The sequence below is a fragment of the Drosophila rhopaloa genome, unplaced genomic scaffold (genome assembly GCF_018152115.1).
Source record: "Drosophila rhopaloa isolate 14029-0021.01 unplaced genomic scaffold, ASM1815211v1 contig_163, whole genome shotgun sequence".
NCBI classification, from domain to species: Eukaryota; Metazoa; Arthropoda; class Insecta; order Diptera; family Drosophilidae; genus Drosophila; species Drosophila rhopaloa.
In genome coordinates, this window is record NW_025335043.1 from 368,381 (window position 1) to 390,429 (window position 22,049).

The 22,049-nt window shown below is 41.8% G+C and overlaps 4 protein-coding genes across 6 annotated transcripts in view; 2 read left to right on the forward strand and 2 right to left on the reverse strand.

Annotated features, from left to right (window-relative positions):
- Nucleotides 1–54: 54 nt before the first annotated feature.
- LOC108052499 (small RNA degrading nuclease 5) lies at nt 55–6,308 on the reverse strand. Its single transcript, XM_017134886.2, has 4 exons — nt 6,102–6,308; nt 5,807–6,034; nt 1,671–2,463; nt 55–1,610 (listed from the first exon to the last, which is right to left on the reverse strand). The coding sequence occupies exons 2-4, from the start codon at nt 5,857–5,859 to the stop codon at nt 318–320; spliced, it is 2,139 nt and encodes a 712-aa protein (XP_016990375.1). The 5' UTR covers nt 5,860–6,034; nt 6,102–6,308; the 3' UTR covers nt 55–317.
- Nucleotides 3,436–5,380, forward strand: LOC108052500 (innexin inx4). The gene is made up of 3 exons (XM_017134888.1): nt 3,436–3,846; nt 3,906–4,207; nt 4,681–5,380. The coding sequence occupies exons 1-3, from the start codon at nt 3,552–3,554 to the stop codon at nt 5,206–5,208; spliced, it is 1,125 nt and encodes a 374-aa protein (XP_016990377.1). The 5' UTR covers nt 3,436–3,551; the 3' UTR covers nt 5,209–5,380.
- Nucleotides 6,309–6,951: 643 nt separating the features above from the next.
- On the forward strand, nt 6,952–16,440 carry LOC108052497 (serine protease nudel). The gene is given in 16 exon segments (XM_017134884.2): nt 6,952–6,970; nt 7,671–7,814; nt 7,875–9,205; nt 9,207–9,702; nt 9,753–10,825; nt 10,884–11,375; nt 11,456–11,789; nt 11,897–13,172; nt 13,237–13,406; nt 13,467–13,580; nt 13,651–14,635; nt 14,700–15,169; nt 15,226–15,517; nt 15,574–15,681; nt 15,746–15,889; nt 15,953–16,440. Coding segments are annotated over 16 exon segments (7,866 nt in total). The 3' UTR covers nt 16,371–16,440.
- A 1,990-nt stretch (nt 16,441–18,430) lies between these two features.
- LOC108052495 (calcium uniporter protein, mitochondrial) overlaps nt 18,431–22,049 on the reverse strand; it is a 49,655-nt gene continuing 46,036 nt past the window's right edge. For all 3 annotated transcript variants that reach the window (XM_044457610.1, XM_044457609.1, XM_044457611.1), the window contains 5 exons: nt 19,833–20,064; nt 19,671–19,776; nt 19,514–19,615; nt 19,170–19,373; nt 18,431–19,108 (listed from right to left, as the gene is read on the reverse strand). In XM_044457610.1, the coding sequence (XP_044313545.1) occupies nt 18,872–19,108; nt 19,170–19,373; nt 19,514–19,615; nt 19,671–19,776; nt 19,833–20,064 (881 nt within the window). In that variant the 3' untranslated portion in view covers nt 18,431–18,871. The remainder of the gene's footprint in view (nt 19,109–19,169; nt 19,374–19,513; nt 19,616–19,670; nt 19,777–19,832; nt 20,065–22,049) is intronic.

Genomic DNA, 22,049 nt, shown 5'->3' on the forward strand with positions numbered 1-22,049 from the left:
ATGAATATCAACAACAAAATCAAAAACTTTCTTTTTTGAAAAAAAATAAATGTACATTTTATTATTCTTGTTAAAGAAATTTTTTTTCAATTTGACAATTTTTTATCGGTACATTTAAGCATGTAGTGCGTTTTCGAGGTAAGGTGAAACATTAGTCGGTCATGTCTTGGGGATGATACGGCAAATTTGATTCCGCTTCGGGATTCCGTCTGACCTTCTGGATCACCAGAAGCCGGAAGGGTTTTTCTGAAGTAAAACCTAGTGGCATATGGGATCGGGCAGAGGTGAATAACAGGAGACATGTTCTCGTTCGCTTCCTAACTTCCAATGGGAGCACTTGTCTGTTCCGATCCGTTTAGTCGCTTGATGGCTATTTTGGCCACGCCTTTGGTGCACTCCGTGGATCCGCCCATGAGGACGAGGAAGAGTCCGTTGTGCGCCACCGTGTTCCACAGTCGCTCGATGGTTCTGTCCAGCTTCGCAACATTCCGCTCCGCGCTCTCCAATGCAAAGTCCTGCTCTGGCACGGGTAGATTTGCAATGGTAAGGGCATTTTCCAGCGCAATTTCAGAGACCTTGCGCACGGCTTCCTTGGACGTGGACACCTCGTGAACACGGACCGCTAGGCTGTGATCTTTGGGAGCAGCCTCTCCTGCCTTTAAAATAACATCCTTGAGCCGGGGCTGCAAATCTCCAACCGTGACGATAGCCGTTCGCTTATCCCGCTTGGCTACATGGGCAAATAGGTTATTACTGATGGTATCACCGCTGGAGGCGTTCGCCAATTCTTGTAATCGCTTTTGCTGCGTAAGGATCTCGTCGCCGAACTCGATGCTGTTAGCCAGCTTCATCTTGACCAGCTTCAGCGTGGCTCGCGAATCCTCAATGGAGTCATGGCCGTCGTCGTTCTCCTGAATCGTCTCCTTTAGGAAGGTCTTGGCCAGGTCCTTAAGTTTGCTCTTGCGTCTTCGGACACCGGAGATGTTAAAGCACACACTGGTGTCAATCACATACGGATGCATCATCCGCATGGCGTTCAGATCCGAGTTTAATGACTGCCCCACCAGTATGGCATCCGGAGGCAGCAGTTCAGACACTTCCTTTTGCACATCCTTCAGTTTTTTCGTCACTTTCCTCATGATTTCCTCAGTGATGCCCGAGTACTGGGTCAAATAGTTGGTGATTCTGTTGTTCGGCAACACTAGTGTTTCGTATACAGTCATGTACTTTTCGTTGACAATAGAGATTCGGGTCAGCTCGTTGACCCCCGCCTCCGTCTGACACATCTCACAATCCACTCCAAACATGGGACTGCGATTGGTCACCGGCTCGTAAGAATTCTTGGTGAACTTGAAGCTCCGGAAGCGATTGTGCAAATCGCCTTGGAACGGAATTGGATAGCCCTCGTCAACCATTTGCAGGGCGGATAGCAGGAGCTTGGTGCGTGGGAACTTGTCGTCCATGTGCAGGTCATCCGGTTTCGTCGGCTTTTTCTCGATGGGAAAGATGGTCTTAACGAACAGAGTGGGATCCTTGTTTAGCTCCACAGCGGACTCTAGGGAGCCGTGCTCATCAATCAGCTTGCGGGCCTGCACATTGGTAAGGGGAATCTGAAAAAATTAAGAAAATTAGATATAAATCTTGATCGGCCACCTTAACCTGAGTCTTACCTTGGCTATCTCTTCGATGATCTGACTTTCGTCCTGCGGGGGAAGAATCATCTCCAGCTTGGTGTTGAATATCCTGTTCGTGGCCTCGAACTGGCTCTCGTTGGAGAGGTAGTGGTAGAGGGATAACCCCTCCAAGATGACCACCACGCTGTGAGACAGGCTGAGCCACTTCTCCACGCTGCACCACCGATCCGGCCGGCAGGGGCTCTTTTGGCCAATGAGGGCCGACATTAGCAGGTTCTGGATGTCGGTAAGGAAGATGGGAGTGCGTGCATGCTGGGGCGTCTCAAGAGATGCTCGCTGGCCCATCTCCCGCAGTCGCAGGCCGGGAACGTCCTCGAGTTGGCGTTTGCGACGTCTTAGCTCCGCCGACAGCTGTTTGTACTGCTCCTCGGACAGAGAGCTTATTTCCTGGGGCAGGCTATCCCCGCCAGCCTCTTGGGTACGACTCTTCTTCGAAGCCGGCTCGTCGCTATCTGTTGTGGTCTGGGGTGCTCCCGATTGCGCCTCCGGTTCGGGATTACTGCGGGCTGTAGCACGATTTCGGGACTTCCGCTTGCTGCCCACCGTGATAAAGCCGTCGTCCGCGTCGTCCTTTGCCTTTGCGGGGGTCTCCTCCGTTTCGGCTTCCTCTACATCCCGTTTTTTGGCCAGCTCCGCCTCGTGCAATCGATCCCGATCGTTCAGCTCCATCAGATTGGCCAGCGCCGCCAGCTTCTTTTTCTTCTTCTCGTTACGCTCGTTCTGCTTGGCAGACAGCTGTTCCTTCATCCTGGAGCGCTTACCGTTCAAGCTGCAGGCGATATTTAGCTGAGTACGTTAATTACTTAAATTTTCAGCAGGTTTCGATTTTGTCAACACGAAGGTCTTCAACATGTGCACATGTGTAGAGAAGGGGCTAACGCGTTATGGCAGCGTGTTGGTATTTAAATACCAAGGCAATGGGTCTTGGCATTGATAACAATAAGCTGACTGCTATAAAAGGCATTTGGCAGTATACAGTGGAACATCTGCACAGAAGAATACTTGCTAATGATAGTGACATTTTAATAAATTAGTGAACTAAACTACACTACACTACAATTTGTACAATCATATACAAATACAGAGGACACTTAAGTTAGTAAGCTTATATATAGTTTATATGAGTCAATGTATGGATCGTAGAACATCGAAAGATTTTTAACAATTAAAGCCCGTTTATTTGATGAACCATGTAAAATAAAATCAATATTTAAAAAATAAAATTTCAGTCGAATTACCTAAGCCATAATACAATTTTGTCAATTCCAGCGTTCTGAAGAATAACATGATCTCTGATAGATTTCTTTTTCAGTATCTGCGGTGAACGGGAATGATCACTGATCGTAATACAAAAGATGAAAGAATTCTATCATGATCAACAACAAAGGAGCAAATAAACAAATCGCAGGCATTTTTTGATAAAACAAACATTAGAAAAAAATATATGTATTTATTATGAATCAGTTTTTTTGTCAGAATTTTTTCAATTGAATGTTCTTAAGAATGTCGTGCATAAGATTTATGAATAGTGCTGTAATTTCGGTAATTTACTGATTACTAAAACATCACGCCCTCTGATTCCACAATCAAATTTTAATTTAATTCGTCTCTTAACATTTCTACTGTATAGTGTGTGACCTTAACTTAGTATTAACAAGCTAAATGCTATGAAACACACTTTGTATGTATCGTGTTCCCGCTCTAACGCACTCTGATCCTAGTAAGATGGAGATGGCAGCATTGCAAATCACCGTTAGGATGCCGCGTGCTTTTGGAATTACTTATAGTCGACAATTTTAACAAGCTCCGGATAATATATTTTTTAAGCTATTGTTTGATTAAATAAAACGCGCCAAAATGTATACAGCTGTTAAGCCGCTTTCCAAGTATCTACAGTTCAAGTCGGTACACATATACGATGCCATTTTCACGCTGCACTCGAAGTGCACAGTGGCTTTGCTTTTGGCCTGCACTTTTCTGCTTTCCTCGAAGCAATATTTCGGAGATCCTATTCAGTGTGTCAAGCAGAAGGATGTGGACATTTCCATGGACTACATTCACGCCTATTGCTGGATCTACGGGGCCTATATGCAGGACAATGTCACCTTGGCGCCTTCTCGGCGCGTAAACGCCTTGTTGCAGTGCCGGCCAGGTAAGATTAGTAATCTTTCAAAGATTTCCAATTTTTTAAGCTATGATTCCCGATTTCAGATGTTGTGGGTCGCGAGGTGCCACCAGAAAATCGCCGCTATATTCGCTATTACCAATGGGTGGTGCTGGTTTTGCTCCTCGAATCTTTTGTGTTCTATTTGCCCGCCTTTCTCTGGAAGCTTTGGGAGGGCGGTCGGCTGAAGCATCTATGCGACGATTTCCATAAAATAGCTGTTTGCAAGGATAAGAGTAGGAGCCATCTTCGCATCCTGGTAAACTATTTCACCAGCGACTACAAGGAGACCCACTTCCGCTATTTCGTCATCTACGTCTTCTGCGAGATACTTAATATAAGCATCAGCGTAAGTTTCGTGGTCTGCAAACAAAATCCTTTGACCAGAAGTAAAGAAAGCATCTCATAAATATGTTAGTGCGGTTAATAATAATCCATTTTTTATGTGTAGGAAGACCAAGTTGTTATATGTGTAGGCTGACAAACAAGCTCGAATTGAGCATAATTTCAAGATCTTAAGGCGTATGACTCGAATGTCGTTTAAATGTGCATCACAGTTTTGAGATTTAATAAAATTCTGACGACTTTATAACTACTATAGCAGGCTTATGGGGTCAACAGATTTAAACTTTGGCTATCCAAATTTAGTATTAATTTTTAACAGGTACAAATATTGAATACACAGAATCTACAGACTCCATTTTGACATGTACACCATGTAGGTCAGCTTATGTCAATCTAATTTAACCCATACTAAGAATTAGCTATCATTTACCCATTTACTAAGCCCAATCCTTATTAACTATCGAATTTGCTTTACAGCTGGTAAACATCCTTCTGTTGGATGTATTTTTCGGTGGCTTCTGGGCCCGCTACTATGATGCATTACTGGCCCTCTATGATGGCGACTTTGAGCAGTGGAACAGCATCACCATGCAGGTCTTCCCCAAGTGTTCGAAGTGCGAAGTGTTTATTGGCGGCGCTGGAGGTTCGGACAGCAAGTACGACTTCCTCTGTCTTCTTCCCCTAAATATGTTGAACGAAAAGATATTTGCCTTTCTGTGGATGTGGTTCATTTTCGTAACTGGACTGGTTTCCCTAAAGTTTCTATACCGCTTGGTAACCGTTTTTTATCCCGGAATGCGGTTCCAATTGATGCGGGCTAGGACCCGCTTTATGCCCAAGTCTCACTTGCAGTTGGCTTTGCGTAACTGCAGTTTTGGAGATTGGTTTGTGCTGATGCGCGTGGGCAACAACATCAGCCCTGAGATGTTCCGCAAATTGTTGGAGGAGCTGTACGAGGCACAGAGTTTGACCAAGAGAGTCCCGCCAGGAGCGGATGAAATTTAAAATCTCAACATTGACACTTCATTTAATCTCAAGATGCTGAAGTAAGTTTTTCTTTTCGAAATCATATATCTAGTAGAATGCTAAGATGACATTCATATTCTTATTACATCTTATCGATATGTACATATTATCGAACAAATTGTTAACTAATAAAACCATAAACATAAGTGAATATTGCATTTTTAGTTGCTCAGCACATATTGATACTAATTTAATTCTATATTTTTCACCAAATTTTTTTTTTCTTTTAAGAGAAGTTTAATGTTTTACAAATTTATGTTGTGTTAAAAATCAAAATCAAGTTTCCTGCAAGATATTTATTTTTGGTTGTGGTTAAATTCACTTCACAACCGAGTTTGGTGCATCCTGTAACTTACTAAGCTAACAAAATGTTGAAACAATTTGGTTAAGATATGCTTAAGATAATCATCATGACACATTTACTTTAACATTTGTATACATAAATTAAAAAGTCATGAGTAATTTATGAGACATTTAAAATAAGATAGTTCTATAAGTTGTGAGATGATTGAACATCTTTTAGTAAGTAAGCTTTGAATAATCCCTAATTATCCCGATAATATACTCCGCGACCTACCTTTGCGATCTAGCAATGCTGCGCAGGGCGAGTCTCGTTCGGGTCCACATCATTTCGGTTATCTCGGGTGGGAGGACAAAGGATAAATGACCGCTTTGCACATGCCGTTGTAAGGCCTGTGTTTAATGGAACTGGTCAACCTTCTGCTAACCGCTGGTTCCTTTGATGGCTGGTTGAATGGACGGGCACAATTTTCTTTGCTTGCGCATCAATTTTTATTGACTGAGTCTTTCGGGTTCAAGGGAAAGCAAAGTTTGACATCAATTCATGTATTATTTTCTTAGTTCATACTTACAATGTGTCTGATAGTAAAATTTTGATAAAAGATTTTTGACAATTTTCTAATAAACATGCATGTGTTTTTATGTTTTACTGCCGTTTGAGTTTTTTTTTGGAAGAGTTTTCTGGCAATTGACGTTTGCGGTCTTAGCTTTTTTTTTGTGGACCTTTAAAATCTCAAACAAAAATGTTTGTATTTTGAGTGCGCTGTACGAAATTTGTAAAAAAAGTGATTTTGAAACGTGTAAGTAACAATTAAGAATTAAGTCTGGGCTTGCTTGGGTCGAACCGAACTAAAATTGCCAACATTGACACCTTGGGGTGGTGGTGTGGTTACATTCTTGGTTGACTGGGTGGGTGGTTGGTTCGTTGCTCTGCAAATTCCCCTTCAACTTGCACTTTTCGTCGGTCATTTCAGCTGACCGCCGCAGTTGCCGGGCCAATTTTCATTAACTAAAAAACGATAAAGTTCGAAACGTAGCAGAAAAGTGCAGCAGTGGCCGGTAGAAGTGGGTCGTTTGACCGCTGATCCACTTTCCGGAAGCCTTCATAAGCAGCGCACTCGACCACCGCCGGCTTCAGTTGCCGTTCGCCGGGCGGATCGCGCGGAAGTCGTCGTCGTGGTCTCTTGGATATCAAATTCGGTCTTTGCCATTGCTTTTTGTGGATTTTTGTTTAAGTGAACTGCTGTAACTCGAGGCTCCTTGTTGGCCAGCCAATTTAACAAAGTGCTAAACATTAAAATAAAAGCAGAAGAAACTGAAGATATAGGGTTTCAACGATTATGTGGAATAAAAGTTTATGTCACTGCTTAATTTAAAATGGTTAAACAATAAACCTTAACGTACAATAACAAATTGTGAAATATGAATTACAATATGGATGGTATGTGTGAAGCTCTTTAATATATGTAAAGCATACATTTGTTAAGACATGTTAATGGTCCGCTATATTAAAAATTATATGTAAACTTTTGTTTATTTGTGAGTTTTAAATATATGAACACTATTATCAAATTTTATAAAAGTCCTAAGTTTTAGAGCATGAATGATACTCATCTGGAATGCAATATTAATAAAAATGTTTTGACATAGTTAATCAAATGCTACTTTATAATAAGGTTCGAATTATTATTGTCATCAACAAATATTCATAAATCAATATTAACTGCGTTTCCGTACGCGTTGGCAACAAAGAGCAACGAATTTAAAAAAAATAAATTTTTTTATAACCCAGTTGCAATTTTCACCCACGTCTGTTAACATTGTAAGCATGAAAATGAATTCCATAAAATGGTTGTAGGTAACCATTTAATTTGAACAAAGTTCAGCATTTTTGTAAAAATTATTGCGAAACTGCTGAGCAGGGAAGAAAGTGCTGACCAAAATAAACCAACAAAAGAGGCCAAAAAAGTTTTAATTATGCATGTATGGTGAAAATAAAAGTATGTAAAATGAATCCGTAAAAGAAAACAAACAAGTAAACCATTTAATAATTAGGCAATTGGGTGATTAATAAGGCAAACGTAATAGGCTCTAAATGGGTTAACTTTTTTTATACAATAATTTCAATCGAAATTCTTTAGAGCTGGAGGCCACCAGGCTACTTCGACATCCCCGACGATGGTGGAGCAATGGTTTCAGCAAACGAATTTTGGCCATCTCGGTTCTGGTTATCATCGTTCTGCTTTTCTCCCTGATTTATCATGGACTTGTGGTCGAGAGAATTGGTAAGTGTAAGAATTATGCTCTAATATGAAGAATTTAAGTATTGGTAACACTCTTAACAGATCGCGTCCAGCAGATTGCCGCATTAAATGCCAGGCATCAACTACTTTTCAACCAGCCCTTCGAAGAGGATCAGTCTGCTTTGATTGTGAGTCCTCAAACTTTGCATTTTAAACTGCTTGACGATGATAAGAATAAAGCGATGGATGAAAGCAAAAATATAAGAAGGAAGCACTTGAAGCGTATGCTAGTTAAGTTCCGATTGCAAAAGAAACATCGCACACGTCGGGAGTTGTCTAGTTGGAAAATGCTAGATCCTATCCAAATGGAAGCCAATCTGCAGAATCTGTACTCCAAGCTGAGGAACAAAAGGGCGAGGGAAGCTCTTAACCAACTGGAGCATGAGTATGTGCGCTGCAAGAAACAGACTCCCCATGATTGCATGTCCGCTTTTTTGCGCATGTACAAAATGGCCATGGAGGTGACCGAGAAAATGGAGAAGATGAAGGCTATTATGCGGGAGCAGCAACCAAATTTGGAGTCAAGCAGCCGGGAATCTTACGAACAATGGGGTAAATTTTCTTCAGGAGATTTAACCCAAGAGACAACCATAGCAACAACTACGGCAGAGGAAAATGCCACTGAAAAACCAGTGCGAACCAAAATTAAACCTTCCAGGATCAGCTGGATCATCGATGGACACGATCATGATGAGAGCGGAGTTTACACAGATGATCACGTCCAGCAGAAAACTACAACCAAGGATCTAGTTTACACCACTCAAGTTGTGAACAATACGAGGCCAGAGGTAGAAGAAACCACCAGCGAATGGTTAAGTGTTGGGAGCACAACAGAGAGGATAAGTTGGATTCTAGATCACTTTGACAAGCCCAAAGAAATTGTGCGAACGACTGAAGGACCAGGGTATCGAACAACTAGAAATGTAACCTCCCCCAGAGCATCTACTAAGCCTACTTTGATATCAGAAACTACGAATAGTGATTTTGTTGGTACCACAGAAAAAGGTTTAGAACTGAATATAACTACAGATGCATCAATTGAAACCAGTCATACCACCGCTCAGCGAAAACTATCATTCGACTGGATTATCGATGGAGAGGAAAATGAGGAGCCACAAGAAAAGACCAGCAACACTAAAACAACGACTGCCACTGTCCCCACAACCGAAATCACCAGTGCTACCACAGAGCAGCCTAAACTACACTTCGATTGGATAATTGACGGTCGTGATGTAGTAGAGCCGCAGGCAAACTCGAATACCACCTTGCCAGAGAGCACCACCGAGGCCACAGGTACCACCCCAGGGCAACGAAAACTGCAGTTCGATTGGATAATTGATGGAGAGGAAGTTGTAGAGCCGCAGGAAAACTCACCTCACCACCACCACCGCAACAACAGTGACAATCAGGACAACTGTAGCCAGCGATGTGCTGGAGAACTCCACTGCCCATCCCACCAAGCCACAACCGGTGAAGATCAGCTGGATTATCGATGGCGAGGAGGCCAGCAGAGAGGCTAGCAGCAGCTCTACTATCCAACCAAAGTTAACTACCAGGGAGGCGATCAGCGATGCGGGAACTCCACGATCCTCGCATCCTCTAGACAACCCGAGCAGCATCGAAAACATGCTGGAAAGTTTTGAGCGTCACGAAGAGAAAAAGCCTATTCTCAGGGTACTGACTGGGAATGAATCCTCTGAACAAACCACCACTGATCTATACGAGCGCCAGGTCTGGCTGAAAAAGTTTGAGGAACAGGCTAATCCAAATCAAAACGAACTCATGGATACATTTGGAACAGTTTTAGACGCCAAGGCGTTGGACAAAATGGGACCTAAGATCAACCCACTTAATAGACACACATGGAATGGTGAGATTAATTAGATTTTAAATACAATCAATAATTTACATTTTTTCCAGCTGCCGATACCCAGATCCTCAGCCTGTGCGAACGAGTGGCCCTTAAGATGCGCAATAAGGTGGCACCCTTGGCAGAGGCTGAGACCAAGGAGAAGGGCGAAACCATTACGGCCTCGCCCAGTATGCAGTTTACAAGTCGAGCTCCTGGCGGATTCCCCGTATCAGGGGAAACGATGAAGGCCTCGGCTCAGTTCATGTTCAACCCCAACTTCGGGATGCCCAGCATACCGGTGTGCTTCTACATGACGCCTGCCAACTTCCGTATGCCCATGTGGTCGAATTCGCCCTCGTTTATGGGAATGCAGGGTGCTCACTTTGGTGGCTCCTCAAACCCTGGCGGTGGCATATTTTTTGTCCCACAACAATTTGGACCAAGTGGTAACTTTTTCGGAGGGAGTGGTGGATCTGGAGCCGGTGGTCAGGGTGCCAATATCTTCTCGAAGAACGCCTCACCCCAGAAGCCGTCCAATGGTCAGCAGCAGCAGGTTTACTGCAGCTACATGCAGAATCAACCGGGTCAAGGAGCAGGACAACCCCAGACTTCGAATCAACAGCAACAGAGTGGTCAGACAAACTTTTCCAATGCCAACTTCAAGATGAGGCATGCCAATCAGTCGAGCTCTGCCCATCAGCAGGGTCAGGTTATCTACGCCAGCTATGCAGGATTGCCGCATCAACCAATCTTAGAGCGATCCAGATGCCCGGACCCGGAGCAGTTATCCTGCTTCGGTCAGCAGGAGTGTATCGCCGCCTCGAGGTGGTGCGACAATGTGGTGGACTGTTCGGATGGCAGCGATGAGTCCGCCTGCACCTGCGCAGATCGCGTGGACGAAGAGCGTCTTTGCGATGGTTATGCGGATTGCCCAATGGGTGAGGACGAGCTGGGCTGCTTTGGCTGCGAGCCGCTGGCTTATTCCTGTTACGAAAATCCAGAGGAGTTTGCCAAACATAATCACTCTACAATTTCCATGTGCTACAATCGGCTGGAGCGCTGTGACGGGTACATGAATTGTCTCAATGGACGCGATGAGCAGCAGTGCAGCATGTTGGTCACTGATGTGGCAGATCACATGGTAGTTAATGCACATTTTTTTAAGGAAATCTTTTATAATATTCTTTAAATCTTTCCAGTCTCACGCTGCATCTGCTTCTGAAGGATTTCTGTACCACAACTACCGCGGCGATTGGCACCCTGTGTGCAATAATGGCGATAAATGGGCGGCTTCAGCCTGTGAGCTGGATGGCAAAACTGGAACGGATCTGCCAGCTTCGCTAAATGTCAGCTTCTCGGCCATGAGTTTACCTGGTCCTTTTATTGAACCCTCACTTCACGCCGGAGTCCTCTTTGCGCAGGCCTGTCATGGACGCAATGGACAAGATTCCCTGGTGGATCATATGGCCTATGTAAAGTGCCCACCAATGAAGTGTGGTATGCCACACAAAACCACGAAACCGGAGCACTCAAAAAAAGTGAAAAAAGCAGTATCGGAGTCAAAGGAGATCGTTGGCGATGGACGTATTGTGGGCGGAAGTTATCCAAACGCCCTTCAGTGGCCATTTATAGTGGCTATTTACCGAGATGGCAAGTTTCATTGTGGGGGAACCATCTACTCGGATCGTTGGGTGAGTTTATTATTATTTAAATAATTGATATTGTATATCTTGTTACGCTTTGCTTAACTATTTTATTATTCTTTCGACAGATCATCAGCGCTGCCCACTGTGTCATCAACTTTGGAAAGTATTACTACGAGGTGCGTGCTGGTCTCCTGCGTCGTACCAGCTACTCACCCGCCACCCAGATCCAGCCCGTAACCCATGTCGTGGTCCATCAGGCCTACGAAAGGAGGAGTATGCGCAACGATCTTTCTCTGCTGCGTCTAGCAAATCGGCTGCATTTTAATCGCTGGGTGAAGCCTATCTGTTTGCCAGACATGGGAAGAACCACGATGGGCAAGGATTGGATCTGGGGACCTGAAGAGAACACTTTGTGCACGGTGGTGGGATGGGGAGCCATTAGGGAAAAGGGTCCGAGCAGTAAGTACCGTTCCCCAGCTTGTGGGGGAACCATATCTATTTGAAATACCAACCTATATATAAAATTGATTTAAATGTATATTAATACCTGTTTTATATTTTCCCAGGTGATCCCATGCGACAGGTAGTAGTACCTATTCGCAAACGTTGTGTTGAGCCAGAGGACCAAGCTTCAGAGGATATTTGCGCCGGCGATCCGAACGGAGGTCGCGATGCCTGCCAAGGTGATTCGGGTGGCCCGCTCTTCTGCCGCAGCGTTTCTCAGCCAGAGGAATTCTATCTGGCCGGGGTGGTGAGCCACGGCAACGGATGTGCTCGTCCCCAGGAGTTCGGAGTCTATACGAGGGCTGCTCTCTACTTGGACTGGCTGGAAATGGCGGTTACTCCGCGTCTGTTGCCCACTCGACAGCCGCTCCAACTCTGTCCGGGATTCATCTGCGTCTGGGGCGGTAAACGGTGTATAGCTAAACGACAGAGGTGCGATCGCAATGTTGATTGCCTGGGTGGCGAGGATGAGGTGGGATGTGTCTACAACTTCATACCAGATATGGTCGGTGGCGTTCGACAGAATGTCAGCACCACAACCGAGAGTGACTATCATCCAGTAAAGGAACACAAGGAGGAGCTGGCGGAGAGTAAATTGCGAGAGGTTATTCCCATTAAAGATTATGATTTATGGGCTGAACAGAATGAGGAAGGCGACTGGGAGAGCACTACTGCTTTTGAGGAAAATAAAACCACCCAATGGCAAACGGATTTACCTTTAACTGACGAAACTTCCTCAACTACTTCTGCTGATTTATCAACACAGGGAGAGACCACAGAAAGTTATACAGAGATTGCTTCAACAAACCCTTCATCTATTTTGTCTTCCACAAATGCACAAACAACCATTTCATCTACAATAAGTGATTCATATCCTAGTACAACGGAATCTATATTGGAGACAACATCAACTTTGCCAGTAACTTTACCAAGTACAATAGCTCCAACTACAACAATACCCACATCAACTGAGGATTTAATAAAGCTAACCGATTTGGTAACTAAGTTTATTGAGAGTACAACTCTTGGAACCACCAAGGCGGTAGAGACGAGTACTGCATCTCTAACCACAACAGAAGCTGCCACAACAGTTACTACGGAGGGAGTTAAGGGAACTACAGACACAGAATTCACAACCACAATTAGCACAAGTACCAGCTTTACCGTCTCGCCTCTAACCACAATCACTACTACCGTAACTACTAAAAACCCTGTAGAAACCACATCTTTAGCACCAACTACCAGCACTCATTCTGTTCAGACAACCACCACAAAGAGTAGCAGCACTCATTCTCAAAAGAATCAAATGCAAATTCCCAATAAATTCGTCTGTAAAATGTTAGTACACTTAGTATAAATGTATTTAGTTAATTGTAATGTGCGTTTTTCTATCTCTCCGTAGAATGTCTCAAATTGTGGATATTATGATGCGTTGTGACCGCAAAGTGGACTGTGAAGATGGAACTGATGAACTGGATTGCACATGCAGGGACTTTTTGAAGGGAAGTCTGAAGGGCCTCATTTGCGACGGCAAGGCAGATTGCGAGGACCTCACCGATGAGCAGGATTGCGGTAACATCTGGTTCATGTTAAATAAACATTTAATATCTGATGTACTCTAATTATTTTCAGTGGATTGTCAAGCTCACGAGTTCCGTTGTCCGTTGTCCAAGACTTGTCTGCCCCTAAGCAAACGCTGCGATAATAAAGTGGATTGTAAGTTCAAGGAAGATGAAAAAGATTGCTGTGAGTATACATAAAGCCGATCTAGAATCGTACGAAATTTTATTTATTATTTATGAATATATTCCACTAGTTGCCCTGACCAATGGTCATGATGTTCACTTCGATGTGCATCAGCAGCCTAAGTTTAGCAGTACCGGTATCTTCTCCAGAAATGCTCATGGCGTGTGGCGGGTTGTTTGCACCCATGAGACGGGCTATCATCAGCATCAGGCCAATACGGCAGACGCCGTGTGCGCTCTACTTGGCTTCAAGGGTGCCCACAACTTCAACAGCTCGGAATTTGTAAGCCAGCAAGAAATGCATCCCATTACACCTGAGCTAAAAGCAGGCAAGACTGGCATGGTGGCTCAACTTCGATCCATGATCGGTGACAATATCCAGTTTACGGATAACGAGGTCATAATCCCTGAGCTTGGTCCACCGTCCGCCTCAAGACCGGATAAGGATCGATTATTGCCCCGCAAGTGTTTGGGCATCTACGTGGAGTGCAATCCCCTATCTAACAAAACCACACCCCTAAAGACCTTTAGTGCTGGTCAAGCTGTAAAGCAAAAGCCAAAGGAGCAGGTTCCAGTGCTCCTTCCAACTATTGAAACCCACAACAAGCCAAATGTGCACTTCAAGCCACAGATCCCACCTGTAGTTGTGAACAAAAAGGATGAGATCCTGGATCGGTTGGATAATCTAATCAAGAGTAAGAAGAACAAAACCATACTGGTGAATGAGCAGCTCCACGAAGCCATCGAGGAGTTGCACTGGCCTTGGCTTGCGGATGTCTATTCAAATGGTGATCTCTGGTGCATCGGAGTCCTGATAGATAAGGCCTCTGTCCTGGTCCACGAGAGCTGTCTATTTGGGATTGGCTTGAATAGCCACTACCTAAGCGTCTTGTTGGGCGGTGGCAAAACCAAGAGATCGGCCCACAAGAGCAATCACGAACAGATCCGGCGGGTAAACTGTTTTCAGCCAGTTCCGAAGTCCGATGTGCTGCTGTTGCATCTCGAGAATCCTGTTCGTTTTACCCATCATGTGCTGCCTACTTTTCTGCCTGACAGGTGAGCTCATCTTTTCGGTGTAACATTCCCTACCTACAAATTTAATAAACACGTATTCTTGCAGCTCTCATTACAACCAAAGTCCTACGAGGGACTGCATAAGTGTGCTTCATGACAATGCCACGGGTCGCATAAAAACGGTGGCCATAACCCGCATAGACAACGATGTAAACTGCAATTCCTGCTACAAACTGCAGGAAAAGCAGCCGCCGGCCAATCTAATGCGCCTGCTGAATGTGAGTGCCGAGGACATGGCATCAATTTCAGAGGAGGTGGAACTTATTAACGGCGTGGCGCCCACAGAGCTGCCGGCAATTACAAAATTCACAAGCTGCAATCAATTTGGCCTGAAAAATGTTAGCGACTCGCATCACAATCCCAGCGACCAGGGGATACTGGTATGCCGTGATTCCCACACCGGCTGGTTCCCAACTGCCATGTTTAACTACAACAACTCTGATTGCCAAAGTTTTAGGCAGCCCTTTAGCATAAGGACCCTCGAAATGGCATATAATTCGCTGCAGAGTATTATAGGTGTGTTCTTTGTTTTCCCAAAGCTTAGCAAATTATAATTTGAATAATCCGAATAGACAAACCCAGCTGCAAAATCCTGCAGCCAGCTCTGGAATGCAACACTCATCGTTGCCCGCTGGGCAATTGTTTGCCGCAAACAGCCATTTGCAATGAGCGATTCGATTGTCATGATGGCAGCGATGAAGATGAAACCAAATGCCGCCAGCAGAAGCAGCGATGTGCACCCGGCGAAATGAAGTGTCGTACCAGTTTCAAATGTGTTCCGAAGAACAAGTTTTGTGACCACGTGTCTGACTGCGAGGACATGACGGATGAACCAACCATCTGCAGTTGTTTCACCTATTTGCAGTAAGTTGTACCTTACATTATTAAAGTCTTGTAGGCTACAATTGCATATTTTAAAGAGCTACTGATCCCTCAAAAATATGTGATGGCAAGCGAAACTGTTGGGACAAAAGTGATGAGAGTTCAGTCCTGTGCAATTGCACTGCAGATCATTTCCAATGCAGCTCGTAAGTAAACGTCAAATAGCAAAAAATATCAGACTGAGTTAAGCTGAATTTTTATTTCAAACAGCTCTCCTGAGGATTGCATTCCTCGGGATTTTGTGTGCGACAGAGAGAAAGATTGCCCTAATGGCGAAGATGAGCGATATTGTTTTGGAATAGAGCACCCGCTGGATCAGCAGAAGAAGGATTTCTGGGCCAAAAGTCAGCACACGTAAGTATATAAGCTACGTTTTAAAGATAACTAAAGATATTTACTTAGTCTTCAATTTCTTAGGCAACCAGAGATAGCTCCCCAATACGGTCAGGTTATTGAACAGACCTATGGCATCTGGCACACGAAATGCTTCCCCAAAAGCAAACCCCCACAAATGGATGAAGTGCGCGAAATATGTAAAAAGTTAGGCTACAACCCGTATAGACAGCCCAGCTATCGGTTAATTGACGATATGGAGAACAAACCCGTCCACACCTACGAGTTGGCGGATCGACAGGGACGCAGTTTTAGTAATGAGACGCTGGTGGGAAAATACCGCGACTCCACAAAGGCTCTGATTATCAGCAAATTCTCGCCACTGCAACTCAACGAGCGTCTTACGCTTTTCCTGAAGTCCAGCAGACCAATTGCCGAATTGGTTAAGTGGAATGCCACGGATTCCAGCATGTGCTACAGGCTGGAGATCAGATGTGCCTAATGCTTGATGATATATACTTGGTAAGAGGTCCCTCCGTACTCTCGTGAATGTCGTTTTGTGCGTTTTAGTAGCAAATAAATGCGGGAGCTGTACACTTTTAATTATTAACTTGGTTTTATTTTAATTTAATATTATTTTTTTTATCAGTTTGCGCTCGCATATAATGATTTTCGTTTTAAGCTTGGGATTCGGGTAGTTTCGTAATTTTAGTTTAACAAACGAGTTTTTTGGTTTTATAAATGTAAAAAATCGCCTTTTTTTATGTAAAAGTTCAAACAATCTAATTAATTAAAGCACTTAATTAAAGTTGGGTTTCCTTTAAATTCGTTAAAAAGACATAGGTTATTGGTATATTAAGATTAGTTGTTTTTGAAAAAAAGGTACTTGAGAATTATAAGTATTTGCACCTCTCGAGAGTAATTAAGCAACATTTTGGAAATAATTTAATTTCTCCGGCGCATCGTTGGTAATATAATAATATATGTATATAAATGTTAGGGGCTTAAAAATCGTTAACGTCAGTTAAAGGGAATGTATAAGAGTAACTAGTTAAATGTATTCATAAGTCTTTGGCGCTGATTAGGATTAAGATTTTGGGAATACTTCTAGGAGGTAATTTATTTATAATTTATAAGATAAACGCAAACGTTAGTTGGGATTTGGGTTAGGCAAAATACTTTCAAAGTTATTCGATTTAGTTTGATTAGTGTCAAGATCTCTTTGTACAATAAATAATTTCCATTTTATAATTTGAAATTGAATCACAAATGTCATCGAAGTATTATAAGTACGCATAGGTAAATGCTTAGGCTACAGTTTATCAATCCGAATGGCGATTAGTTAGTTAGTGTGCTATTTTAATGAACCGTGTGTGCGTTTTTATACCCGGTACTCGAGAAGTGTATTATTTCTCATTAGGAATTTAAATAGCTGGTTCTACACACTCAGTTAAAACATTTTTAAATTTCATACCGAACATGTTTGAACATCTGACATTTTTAAAAATGTTAGCTTATATTTGATTGTTTTCGGTGCATTAATTTCTGCAGTAACATCTCTTAAATATGGAAAATATTTTTCAAAAAAACAATGAGTACCGGGAATCTAAAAGTCGGTGATATCGACTACAATATTCATTGTTGTTATGTTTGTATATAGTGAGCGCATTGAAAAGCGATGCATGTGTATAGATTGCAGATAGAGAGTGAAGTTTACTGATTGGATTCTAGGATTGGGTTTATAGCACAGGCAACACAACCTTTGACGATTCTAAGTTTAAGAGTATATAGGTTTGTAGAGTTTGGAAGAAAGCGTAATAAGGGTAAATTTTAGGAGCCCAACTGGTTTACTATAAACTAATGTTAAGCTTTTTTTCTCTTCTCGATTCGCGCAGGGCAAACAAATTTCAGTGATTCTTACATATCGTTTACGTTGTCATGAAACACAGCAGTTTATTTATTTACATATCTAACATACCTACTAAATTACGCTTAGGATTTCGTTAACTTTACTAACTACGGCGTCACTATGAAATGGTTTACTTTCCGTTGCTAAAATCTTAAAGGAATAGTTGGTGCGTTTTTATTTACAAATTGATTCGTTCTAGTTGTTATCATAGTGTGTGGTATATTAAAGCTTATGAAGAGTTAGTAGATTTCACTGGATAAGTTCAGATTCACTGAAAGATTGGACCACAGGCATTCAGGAAGCTGAACATCCGTGCACTGTTTATAACTGTCGATGTAATTATGTGATGGTACTTAGATGATTTGTATATTAAGATAGTGGCGATATTTTGCTGTTTTATGCAAAGGTGATTTAAATAAATTTAACAAATAATTGTTACAGCTTTTCTGTTCATTTTTCTATAGGTGCCGCCGCCCAAAAGCATCCAAGCAGTTCTTTGAACCAAAATTTATAACAGTCCACCCACTTTGTGGCCATAAAGTATGCAGTACGCTCTACTCTTAAATGCTAAAGGTAAGCAAGCATTATATCAGGTATTTTCCTTGAAAATCGCTGTTCAAAAGAGGAAATAACTTTTAAAACTCAAAAGGGAATAATAGTCAATAAATAATTCATATATTTTGCTAAAACTTGCACACACAAAAATTGCCTTAGGCGTTAAACAAATCTCTCACTTGCAATAAATAACTAAAAATTATAAGTAAAATAATGTTATCAGCTTTGATAAAACTGCAGGCGTCAGAATAACCTTGTGCGTTTTTATGAATCGTCAAACTTTGGCTTAAACTAATTAATCGTAACATAAACAACTAAAACATTTTAGTTAACATAAAGAGAAAAACTAAAGTTGAATTTACACAACATGTGATGCGTACACAAAATCCTCTCAAACGATTGCTACAACATTTCGATCACCTGAACTTCATTATCTAAAAGGGGAGGCTTTTATTTGTTATCTAATTTGAGGGAGCTAAAATTAGTTTGAGTTTCCATTTTCCCCTGTCTCGGCACTGATTGTTACGAAGTCCTTTAGTTTACTTCCGCTCCGTCTTCTCTTCGATTTGGGTTGGTGGCGTATTTTCCTGGGTCCGTACCAGATGCGATGGCAATTGCATATTAAGTGGATCGTTAATCCTTCTAAGATTGTACTCCAACTCAGCGGACTTCCGCTTCAGTTCGTTGTACTGCTCCACATCGAATTGGACCTTTTTGGCGTTCCTATAAAGGGTAAGCGAGTACTCGCGATTCTTAACATCCTCCATCATGTACTCCTAAATGGGAAAATATATTTTGTTCATAAATTCTTTGATGAAATTATGCCCATAAACTTACCCTCTTGGTAACGCAATAGTAGGCATACATTGCCATTGTCGTGCCGTAAGTAACAAAATAGGTGACCGGCTCCATAATATCCCAAGAGTATTCCCACCAAGTCAGTCGCGCCAAGATGCCAAATTGCACAGACATAAGGCCCAGACCCATCCAAGTCATAAAATTTGTGCGACGAGCTGCCTTTTTGCTAAGTTCCAGTTTTTTCTGAAACGTGAATATTGATTAAGAATAAGAAATTCATTTATAATAATGATTTTGGTCCAAATATAAATCTATATCATGTTAAGAACAAGTTATAATCATTCTTACAATTAAATATTATTTAATATTCTTTGGAAACTAACCTCTTCCAGTGGCTCCAGTTCGTAGCGTAAGGTCTCCAGTTCTTTGGCCAGTTGATTGCTCTTCTCCAGCTGATATTCGCCCACGTTGAATGCCTCATAGAGCTGCATTTTGTTTTAAATTTATTTTAAATTCAACTACTATTTAAAACTACCTCACCTGAGCAATAACCTTGCGAACATCACCCACTTTATCGACTGACTCCACCGTAATCCTTTCACGTTTGGGTGGATTCACCTCCAATGTGCGGTTGTTGATTTGTATGCTGTAGTTGGATATGATTTAGTTTGGTGGACACCCCAATCATGAATATTTACTCACCTAAAGGAGTCATCCAACAAACTGTCGATAGTGCAGGACGAAGCGATCCGCACACCATGCCTGTTGATCACCGCAGCTCGATCGATGCCGCGGTCCTCAGCTTTTAGCATGGTTAACAGATCGCCTACGTTGTGGGAGATTGGTTTCAGGGCGAACTGGCAGAGTTCGTTGCGACTGGGAAGTCTAACAGTCATATGTGGCATACCATTCACATATTCCACATAGATGTCGTCTGGGGATAAATAAGAAGGCAATGGAAATTAGTTTGATTAGTATAACTCTTAAAGTCATTTTTAAAGCCCTGTTTACGTGTGAGACCCTTTCGTATTTTCAATTTTATAACTACAACTTTTGTATTTTTAATTTTATAAACACAATTTTTGCTATATGCAAATATATTTCCCAGGTTTGCTTATCAAAGTATATTTATTAAGTGTAAATGAAATATTTTATCACACGCAATTGCCTGCAGCATTTTAGTTAAAATTAAAATGCTACAAAAGCAATTTAGTTGTGTTTATTTTCTGGCCGTTGTTTAAATAGAGAAATCTAATGGGTTTAAAAAAATATAGAACTTTGATTTTATGAAATTGATTATTAATTGTTAAAGTTTTATATTATTTATATCCAAGTGTTTCGCATCCAATTTTGCATTAAATCCAAAGATGAAAGCTGTCAGGGAGTTGGCAGACATTCCTGATTACAAATTAACGATACAGTTCTACAAATTCCCTTCACTTCCCCACACAGTTTCTCTAGTCGGATGTGTGCCACACTAAGCTGCAGTTTTCTTGGGTTGTAATTAACCAAAAGCCACTCAAGGTTATTCGCCAGCCTGGCTCAATTCAAATGCAGTTAGGCGTTCGAATTACTTGCTGAGGCATGACTTCTGCGGCGCCCCTCTCGGAAAAAGGTGCAACAAAGCCAGGCAGCAGGCAGTTTAGTCTTCGAAAAAGATGACACAGTGGATTTTGACAAACATTTCAATTAGCGGCATCTAATCGCATTCCTGGTGGTGCATCGCATCGCGAAGATGATAGTCATCTCGAGCTGTGCGGCCAACGAAAAGTTTTCACTTTGTCGCATGTAGGATTTATGCAGCCATGAAGTAGCACAAACATATATTTATCTGTATCGCTGCCACTCATGCAAGCAGCCACCGAATGCAACCACACGCCAATGCAACCACCAACACAGCACCACCAACTTCTAATAAAGATTTTCTTCTCATATGTTACACGGAGAAAAAAACATGAAATTTGGGTTATGTGATATACTTTATGTTTTGTTTTAAAACTTCTTTAAATATTTTGAAGTAGGTTTTAAATGAAGAAAAATGTTAATTATCAAAATAAACTTTTAAGATTTAAATGATATATTTTTTATTTAACTCTTTCAATAAACAACAAGACAAATGATTTAATTTTATATCAAGCAGTACAACTAATAATTTTAAGGGTTTATGAATGGGTACCGCAAAGAAATAATTATTATTTAATATTTATCTTTTTAAGATTTTACTAAAATTATCCTAATTATTGAATAAGTTAAATTCATAAGTTTTACAGCCATAAATGTTCTAGATTTTGTTTTGATTTTTTTTTTTACAAGAAATTAACATAAAGATGGATCCAAATTAAAAAATGGAAAGTATCTAAAAGTATGTATATTTTTTCCAAATGGTTCAAATATATTGATTTCATTTCTGTTATAACTTTCTCTCTGTGTATCAGTTTATATCGCCTTACCAAATGGGCTTGATTGTGAGTGTTAGCTGGGTCTGTTCAACCCATTAGCAATTGTAGTCGGCGCCAAATGTGGGTAACTAGTGTTGTTACTGTTGCTGTTGCAGCTTGGCTAACCGTCGAAGCCGAAGAAGCCGCCGCTCATTGCTCGCTGGCTTCTACGATGATTATTTTCATGGACTTTGATTTTTTGGGATTTAAAACATTTTATGTTTTCTTTTTCTTCGCTGCTGCTTCGCCTCCTCCGTAGGCTTCTTCTGCTTTTATTGATAGTTTCAGATTTTTGTTTTAATTTTCAGTTAACTTTCAGATTTTCGCGCTTGCAGACGTCTGTGTCTCTCTCTCTTTCGACGTTTGAGTGGCGGATAATTTGTGTGTACGTGGCAACCAAAAAAGCAATCAATGCTGACTATAACATAATAATCTCAATTAAGTGGGAAATTGTGAAAACATTTCATCTGTGGTGGCCAAA